General features: G+C 41.0%; 1 protein-coding gene across 4 annotated transcripts in view; it reads left to right on the top strand.

Annotated features, from left to right (window-relative positions):
• The first annotated feature begins 308 nt into the window (after nt 1-308).
• DOK5 (docking protein 5) overlaps nt 309-9,570 on the top strand; it is a 59,206-nt gene continuing 49,944 nt past the window's right edge. The window contains exon 1 of one of the 4 annotated variants that reach the window (XM_039343926.1): nt 309-324. Coding sequence is in view for 2 of the 4 variants with exons in the window: in XM_039343924.1 (XP_039199858.1) it covers nt 765-830 (66 nt within the window). In the remaining 2 variants the exon portion in view is untranslated. Of the gene's footprint in view, nt 325-357; nt 831-1,105; nt 1,182-9,570 lie in introns of those variants that run through there. The other 3 variants (XM_039343924.1, XM_039343925.1, XM_039343927.1) reach the window with 3 other exon arrangements.

The following is a 9,570-nucleotide window of genomic DNA, read 5'->3' as shown; positions in this document are numbered from 1 at the left end:
ATAGCTGCCTGCTCTCACAGACTGCAGGAAATGCACTCCATATCTTCTGGGGGGGGGAAAACATTTATTTATTCATCTAGATGTGTTGAACTACAATTCTCATGGAAGTTATTGCTCGCCACAACTGAAGGACAGCAGCTTAAGGAAACTTGGTCAAGACTTATTTTTATCATCCTGGCAGTCCCTTCTTGGCATTGGGCAAAGTTCCTGGAGTGGAAGCTTAGTGATCTTGAAATTAGATCCCCACCTCTTTTCCTTTTATTCTATAGGATTGTCACTTCCTCCTCCTCTCTAGTTGCCGATGCTACTTCTGTCCTATCAAAAGTGAGTGGAACAAGGATAGAAAGTTGCTCCTGCATCCCTACTAGGGAAGTCAAGAAAGAAAGAAAGAAAGAACTGGGGAGGCGGGAGGAGGAAGAGAATTTGGGCTGATTCCTCCTCTCATTCCGCCGCGACCTCGGCGGCGTTCAAGCTACCCTTCTCTCTCTCTCTCTCTCTGAGAGAGGGAGAGCAAGAAAGAGAGAGAGAGAGAGAGAGAGAGAGAGAGAGAGAGAGAGAGAGGCAGAGAGCAGGAAAACAGTCGTACGGGTTGCCGAGCTTCTGGATCAGGATTGGAGGATTTATCCCAAAGACGGATCGATCAGGGGTGGGGTGGGGGGAGTTCAAACGGCAGCCAAGCGAGAAGCCAAACCAGCACCCACAGCTACAAACTGGGTTGCGTTTGCAACTTTGCTCCAGCCCACCTTCGTCCGCCGTAACCCGGGATGGCTTCTAATTTTAATGATATCGTAAAGCAAGGGTATGTCAAGATTAGGAGCAGACGTTTGGGCGTAAGTATTTTGCGATTGCTTTGGGGGTTCCCCCCCATTTTTCTCTCCTCATCCCCGCTTCTCCCCTTGGCATTTCATCCGAGACTGTTTTGAGACTTGCCACAGAAAAGCAAGCCAGCGGCTGCTTTAGTGTTCTGTTTGTTTACTACTTATACCTTGCAGAGAGTTGAGCCTTTCCAGATCCCTGCGTTCCATACCCGAAAGCCTTGCAAGGCACATTTCTAGATAGCGGTTCAGCGAGCGGAAAATAGGATCTGCGCTGGCATTCAATAGGTATTTTCAGGGGCTCAGCTGTGCTGGTAGAGTAGCAAGTCCTGAATGTCACAGAATTCTTCCTCAAACGGGACTCGGGTGAGTGGTGTCTCGTGGGAATTCGGTTGGAGGCAATGGCTTGATAGGAAACTTGATTTAGAAATCGGGAATTGACTGATCCATGATTCCTAACTTTCCACTTCCTTCTCGTTCCTGAAGAGGAGCCCCGTCAGTGCAAAAAGAGCAAGCAAACTTCAGTGCAGCTGTACAATTTGCATTTGCAATGGGGGTTTAGTTTCAAATCTTGTGGCACCTTGGAGAGGTGCAGCTTAATCCTAGGTAACTTCACTCAGAAGTGAGACCTGTGATGATGGGTGATGTGCAACGGTGCAATATTTGCTTTTTATACAAAGAAATAGACGTTCATACTTTAAGTAAAATGTACATAGGATTGCTGTCAAGCCAACAGGCGTCATTTAGAATCAACATACACGGGCTTGTGCTGGCACAACTGTTTGAGATAAGAGGCCAGTAATGCAATATATATATATATATATATACACATGATTACCCAGAAGTAAATCTCGTGGCTTCAGTAGGTTGATTGCTTAGGAGTATAAATGTACTGAAAAGTCCAAATTGATGCAAAATACTCTCAGGAACAGAACTGCAGCGTTCATCCCACTTGAATAAAACCAGTCCTGCAAGTAGGAAAATCCATATTGTTTACACTTAGTGAATCTGTGTTTCTCATTATCTCCCACCAGACAATTCTGTAGTTTGATTATATTAAGCAATTCTGGCCATCATGCTCTTGTTAGCTGTCTCTTTAAAATATGCTGTCACTCTGCATGTGGGTCACATGGAAATACCATTCAAGTAAAAATATTCCTCCAGGTCAATGTTGATCCTGTGTTTTCCCCAGAGGATTCCTTCATTCATGAAACTTTTTATAGCTCTAGGAAGTCAGTAAAACCACGGCCTTTGATATGGAAAATAAATCTAGATAAATCTGAAACTGGAGCCTTAGGAATATAACATTCATATGCAATTTATCAGAATTTCTACTGTGCAGAGCAGATTGCTTAGTTTGGGTATGTAGAAAATAGTGCATGGGAATTTTTGTCAAAGAAATACTTGGATCAGGTTTCCATCTCTGATTTTCAGAAGGGCCTCAATTTGGTTGTTATGTTTGTGTTGAAGCAGTTCTTTCACGTTTAAGCATTTACTTCATCATATACCTATTCAGTACACATTTTTAATTAAAAAGAAGAAGCTATGCATGAAAATATTAGGAGTTGTATGTTAAAATTGTGCACTGGACTGTTTTGTATCAGACTGTTGCCGATGCACTGGTGGTTCTTTTGGCAGTAATAGTCAATGTGGCTTCCCTTGAGAAGTTGATTCATAGACATCTGCAAGGCTTTAACTCTTTGGAGGCATGTTGTCTACAGTTTTAATAAACAACTGAGACCATGTTTCAGATTCAAAAGAAATGGGATACCATTTCAACTCAAGCGCCCTTCATTTCACTGGGTGACTAGTAAATGTCACTGGCTACTATAAAAGTAGGAGAGCTTCTTTATAACTGAACAGTTCAGGTGGTATGAACTTGGTGCAGTGTCCTGCATATATGTGAGTGATGGAAGAGCTATATGGTTGAAAAGAATAAATCACACAGTGTGCCTGGAAACCTAGTCCTAATTATGTACAACTTTATGCAATCAGTGCTCGATTTACAACCAATGATTTAGCAACCATTCAAAGTTACAATGGCACTGACCACTGTCACATTACCTCCATGGTCAGGTGATCAAAACGTGGGTGCTTGGCAATCAGCATGTATTTATGACTGTTGCAGCATCCCAGGGTCATGTAAGCACCATTTGTGACTTTCTCAGCTAGCTTTCAACAAGCAAAGTCAATGGGGGAAGTGACATTCACTTAACGACTGCATAATTCTTTTAAAGATTGCAATGATTCACTTAGTAATTGTTGTGAAAAAGGTCACAAAAAATAAAATATGTTGCTTGGTAATGGAAATTCTGATCCCAGTTGTGGTCTTAAGTAGAAGACTACCTGTACAAATATGATTCCTAGTTTTCATGACCAGAGGGCAGGATGAGAAACAATGGTTGGAAACTAAATCGAGAGAAGCAACCTGGAATCAAGGAGGACAATTAACCAGTGGAACAGTTTGCGTCCAGAAATCGTGGGTGCTTCATCACTGGAGGTTTTTAAGAAGAGACTGGACAGTCACTTGTCTGAAATGATATAGGTTCTCCTGCTTGAGCAGGGAGCTGGACTAGAAGACCTCCAAGATCCCTTCTAGCTCTATTCTATTCTAATTCCATTGTACACTTATAGCATCTCCAAAGCTCAGACATTTCTGAAGAAGGAAAAAAAAACCATGGGCTGGAGATTGTATGCATTATATCGCTGTCTTGCCTCTCTTCCAAAATGCTCAAAGAATATCTACCTCCAGAAGCGGTGAATGCTCCAACACTGGAAGTTTTTAAGAAGAGACTGGACAGCCATTTGTCTGAAATGGTATAGGGTTTCCTGCCTGAGCAGGGGGTTGGACTAGATGACCTCCAAGGTCCCTTCCAACTTTATTATTATTATTATTATCGATCATCGCACAGTCAGCCAGATGTTCAGACTGGATTTGGCATTTTGTCTACCTATCGAGTCCTTACCCAGGACCTGGGATAGGCAGATGTGGATGTTTGATGGTATTACAGATATCGTCGCAGGATGGAAGCAGTTCCTAATAAGGCTGCCTTTTGCAATTGACTAATAGCGAATTTGTCAATGCCAATGGTGTTCAAGTGGTGCTCCAGTTGTTTTGGGATTGCACCCAAGGAGCCTATGACTATTGGTACTACCCTTGCTTGCTTTTGCCACAGTCTTTCTATTTCTATTTGTAGGTCTTTGTATTTTGTTATCTCTCCAGTTCTTTCTCTTCTATTCTGCTGTCTCCAGGCACTGCCACATCCACTATCCAGACTTTTGTCTTTCTTATCGACAATTGTTAAGTCTGGGGTGTTATGTTGCAGGTGCTTGTCTGTTTGAATTCTGAAGTCCCAGAGCAGTTTAATTTTATCATTTTCTATGACTTTCTCTATTTTATGATCCCACCAGTTTTTGCTTACAGGCAAATGATATTTTTTGCAGATCTTCCAATGCACCATTGTTGCTACTTTGTCATGCCGCTGCTTGTAATCAGTCTGTGCATCTTCTTGCAACAGCTTACCAAGTGGTCCACTGTTTCTTCAGCTTCTTTGCATAGGCGGCACTTACTGTCTGTTGCTGTCTTCTCAATTTTGACTTTGTATGCATTTGTCCTTAAGGCTTGGTCTTGTGCAGCCAGAATTAGTCCCTCGGTCTCTTTCTTCAATTTTCCTGCTCTTAGCCATTGCCAGGTTTTATTATTATCTGCTTTCCCAGCTATTTTTTTCATGTATTGGCCATGTAGTGCTTTGTCTTCCCATGCCTCTATTCTGTTCTTCATTTGGTCTTTCTTGTAGGCCAGTTTGGTCTCTCCAGTAGTTAGTAAGCCTTCCTGATATACTAATTTCAGTGCATCTTCATCATTGTTCTTCAGATATTCTTCCAAAGCCATTTTTTCTTCTTCAACCATCTGATGTACTTGTAGCATTCCACGCCCACCTATTTGCCTTGGTAGATAAAGTCTATCAATGTCACTGCGTGGATGAAGGGCATGATTCATTGTCATTATTTTTCTGGTCTGCCTATCCATTGCTTTTAGTTCTGCTTGAGTCCAGTCCACTATTCCAGCTGTGTACCTAATGACTGGGATTGCCCAGGTGTTGATTGCCTTTATGGTATTTCCTCCATTGAGTTTGGACTTTAAGATCTTCTTCACTCTCTTGATGTATTCACCTCTAATCTTTTTCTTGACTTCAGTGTGCTTGATGTTGTCAGCTTGAAGGATACCCAAGTATTTGTAGTAATCTTCCTCATCCAGACTCTTAATGTTATTTTCGTGGGGCATCTTGATTCCTTCAGTTTTCACTATTTTTCCTTGTTTGATAGTAAGTGTGGCACATTTGTCCAAGCCAAACTCCATTACAATATCTTGGCTATATATACGGACAGTGTTGAGCAGCGATTCTATTTCAGATGATGTTTTTCCATACAGCTTCAGATCATCCATGTAAAGGAGGTGGGATAGTCTGGCAGATGTTTTTGATGTTTGATAGCCATGTCCTGAGTTATTCAGTATTGTTGACAGAGGAAACAGTGCAATAACAAATAGTAATGGTGATAATGAATCTCCTTGAAATATTCCTCTCTTGATATTAACCTCTCCCAGCCTCTCACCATTGATCTGCAACTGTGTCTTCCATTGTGCCATCGATCTTTGCACAAATTTTCTGATGTTTCTACTGACTCCTGTTATTTCTAGGCACTTGATTATCCAATCATGTGGCAGAGAGTCAAATGCCTTTTTGTAGTCAATCCATGCCACATTCAGGTTGGTCTTCCTTCTCTTGCAGTTTTCCAAGATCATTTTGTCTATTAGGAGTTGATCTTTTGTTCCTCTGCTATTGGGGCGGTTTCCTTTCTGCTCAGGTGGAAAGAGATTGTTTTCAACTAGATGCTGTTGCACTGCATCAGCTACTACACCAGTTAGTAATTTGAAAGTTGTTGGTAAGCAGGTAATTGGCCTGTAGTTACCTGGTGTTGCCCCTTTTGCTGGATTTTTCATTATTAGGTAGGTTTTCCCAGTTGTTAGCCACTTTTCAATTTCTCCTCCTTGTAGTATATTGTTGAACTGTTTGGCAATGAGTGGGTGTATAACAGTTAGATGTTTCAACCAAAACCCATGCAGTTCATCTTCACCTGGTGCTGACCAATTTTTGATTTTCTTTGCTCTTTTTTCTACCATTTTTGTTGTTATTACTAGTTCTTTCATTTCAACTTCTGTTTTATTTGCATCCACCTCTTTTAACCAAGCCGCATCCTTGTTGTATTTCTTTGGGTTATCCCATATCTGCTTCCAGAACTGCACTGTTTCTTCCTTGTCAGGTACTGACTGATTCCTTGCAGTTTCTCCATTGATGGATTGGTAGAAACGTTTCTGATTGGATTGAAATTGGAGGTTCTGCCTATAGTTTGCAATTCGAGCTTCATATCTACTGATTTTCCTGGCTATAGCTGTTATTTGTTGCTTTATTATTTCCAGTGCTTCCTTGATCTTCCTTGTTTCTAAGTGGTATTTCTTGATTAGGTATTCTTTGGTCTTCTTGTTCTTCAGCTTCTTTTCTTTCATCTGTTCTAGCTTGCTTGCATGTGATCTTAACTTGCTGATCTTATTTTCTAGTCTAACCTTCCATTTTTGTGGTGCACTGTTTGTTTGTTTTTCTTCTTTGTTGATTTTGCACCCCAGGTATTCTGTTATAACTGCAGCTGTGCTGTACATTAGTTGGTTTGTTTCTTGCAGTGAATTGGTGCTTATACTTGATATTGCAGTATTTGCATCTTTTAATGCTTGTGCTAGCTGTTTCTTTGGAACAAGCTTCAATGCAGGTAGCCTTATTCTGTTGTTTTTGTGCTGTTCTAGATGCTCAGTTATTCTTTGTTTCAATTCTTTTATTTCTTTAGTTAGAGGGTTTTGTTCTTCCTGAGGTAGAGGTGCCTGGTTTCCAAATGAGAACAGTTGTATATCTCTGCTAGATTCCTTCACTGCCAACTCCCCCTGGTTTGCCTCTACATTCTGAATTACTTCTGGTAAGGCTTTGATTTCTTTGCCCTGGGTAAACCTTTGCAGTTCGTCCAATTCTGTTTCTGTGAATACTTTATTTCGTGTTATAAATCGGCGTTGATCTGCTAGTCTCTGTTCTGTTATTTCTGATTCTGGATGTTGTTCTTTCCAGAACTGGTGCATTCGTTTTAGATATCCTCTTCTTGTTGGACTTGATCTGTAGTAACAGATCATTATTTCTTTGTTTTCCATCACTGTGTATCTGCGACGGGTAAACACCTTTTCTTCCAGTAGTTCTGCAGCTGCTGGCCCTGGTTGCTCAGCCAACAGTCCTGAGTCCTGTAACCCATTTTTCACCAGATATCCAGGAACTCCAATATCTAGCGCGGACCTTGTTAACCCGGGCGACGTCCGAGCCGGTATGGCATTCTGAAATTTACGTCTCACCATATTTTTTATGGGAGAGACACTCTTTGTCTGACTCCTCTGATGAGACCTGTCCAGTATGGTTGAACCTCTGGCATAGCTCTCATCTTCCTCAGAGTACACAAGCCCCACAACCACGTCAAGGTAGTGCCTCACTGGGGGATTATTATTATTATTATTATTATTTTGGATCATCGCACAGTCAGCCAGATGTTCAGACTGGATTTGGCATTTTGTCTACCTATCGAGTCCTTACCCAGGACCTGGGATAGGCAGATGTGGATGTTTGATGGTATTACAGATATCGTCGCAGGATGGAAGCAGTTCCTAGTAAGGCCGCCTTTTGCAATTGACTAATAGCGAATTTGTCAATGCCAATGGTGTTCAAGTGGTGCTCCAGTTGTTTTGGGATTGCACCCAAGGAGCCTATTACTATTGGTACTACCCTTGCTTGCTTTTGCCACAGTCTTTCTATTTCTATTTGTAGGTCTTTGTACTTTGTTATCTTCTCCAGTTCTTTCTCTTCTATTCTGCTATCTCCAGGCACTGCCACGTCCACTATCCAGATTATCTTCTTCTTCTTCTTCTTCTTCTTCTTCTTCTTCTTCTTCTTCTTCTTCTTCTTCTTCTTCTTCTTCTTCTTCTTCTTCTTCTTCTTCTTCTTCTTCTTCTTCTTCTTCATGCTCCATTTTAGTTTTACAATAAATACATAAGGTCAGAGGAAGAGCGAGAGATCATTATTTGATTTTTACTTGGTACTATTGCTCTGGTTTATTTAATTGTATTTAGGAAAGAAAAGACATTGATTTGGTTTTTAACAACATGCTAAACAAAAACTAGATAAATTACTTTAGAGCGTAATAAGATGTGTGAACTCTATCTTGCACTAGCCCAAGGAACTTTATGGATAAATCGTAACTGACACTCCTTGAGTGTTAGTCCCAAATTATAACTTTTGCACCCCCCTGGTTATATAGACCAAGGTGATAATCCAATACCTACCAAGCTTTTTGGAATATAAATTCCATTATCTCCAGCCAAGAGTTTGAAAATTAATTGGTGCAGGAACATTTCCAGTTTCCAGTCTCTCCGGCCTTCCAGTTTCAGAATAGAAGAGAAATTTCTTTTGCTAATAATGGGCAGATGAGTGAGAATGAGTTGAAGTTAAATCCAGACACAATGAGATTGATAAATATGACTTAAAGATGAAAGGAATTAGATAGTGTTCAACTCGTCCTGAAAGAACAGGTCCTCTCTGGGAGTGATATTTGATCCTTGGGGATTACTGGATTTATAGGTAGCCACTGTGCTATCTACGAATTGTGTTTTTGTACAATGGTGTATAGTATGATAAATGTGACCCTTCCTGGGCTGGCCAGATTCAATGATCTAGGTCTTTGATACATCCCATGTTGACAATTGCAATACACTTCTTCAGGCTACTGAGAGATAGTGGGATGCAGTTAAAAGGACAAATGAGAACTTCAAGTCTACATACCATTCAAAAGAGACAATCAAAAGGCCAAAAAGGGAACACAAAGATCAAAAACCTCCTCAACAGCAATCAACACCAAGATCAACAGAGATTAACATTATACTAACAATAAAAAAGCAAATTATATCCTAATCAAGGAACTGCCAAACTTCCTAATCAAGGAACTTCTAACAGTAAACAGCCCAAACATTAGAAGAACATAGAATAAGTGTTGGGAGAGACCTTGGAGATCTTCTAGTCCAACCCCTTGCTCAAGCAGGAGACCCTATACCATTTCAGTCAAATGGCTCTCCAGTCTCTTCTTAAGAACCTCCAGAGATGGAGCACCCACAACTTCTGGAAACAAGTCGTATCACTGATTAATTGTTCTAACTGTCAGGAAATTTCTCCTTAGTTCTATGTTGCTTCTCTCCTCTATTAGTTTTCACCCATTGTTTCTTGTCTTGCCTTCTGAAGCTTTGGAAAATAGGTTGACCCCATCTTCCTTGTGGTGGTCCCTCAAATGTTGGGATACTGCTATTATGTCTCCCCTAACCCTGATTTTCACTAGGCTTGTTTTTGTTGTTAGTTGCAAAGTCGTGTCTGACCCATCACAACCCCATGGACAATGTTCCTCTAGGCCTTCCTGTCTTCTACCATCTTCTGGAGTCCATTTAAGCTCACGCCTACTGCTTCAGTGACTCCATCCAGCCACCTCATTCTCTGTCGTCCCATTCTTCTATTGCCTCAATCTTTCCCAGCATTAGGCTCTTCTCCAGTGAGTCCTTCCTTCTCATAAGGTGGCCAGAATACTTGAGTTTCGCTAGGGTAGACATACCCAATACCTGCAACCATTC

The sequence above is a fragment of the Crotalus tigris genome, unplaced genomic scaffold (genome assembly GCF_016545835.1).
Source record: "Crotalus tigris isolate CLP2741 ecotype Arizona unplaced genomic scaffold, ASM1654583v1 scf7180000017881.257975618366:2651188, whole genome shotgun sequence".
Lineage (NCBI taxonomy): Eukaryota > Metazoa > Chordata > Lepidosauria > Squamata > Viperidae > Crotalus > Crotalus tigris.
The sequence above is the reverse complement of the archived record's forward strand: the minus strand, read 5'-3'. Positions and strand labels throughout refer to the sequence as shown.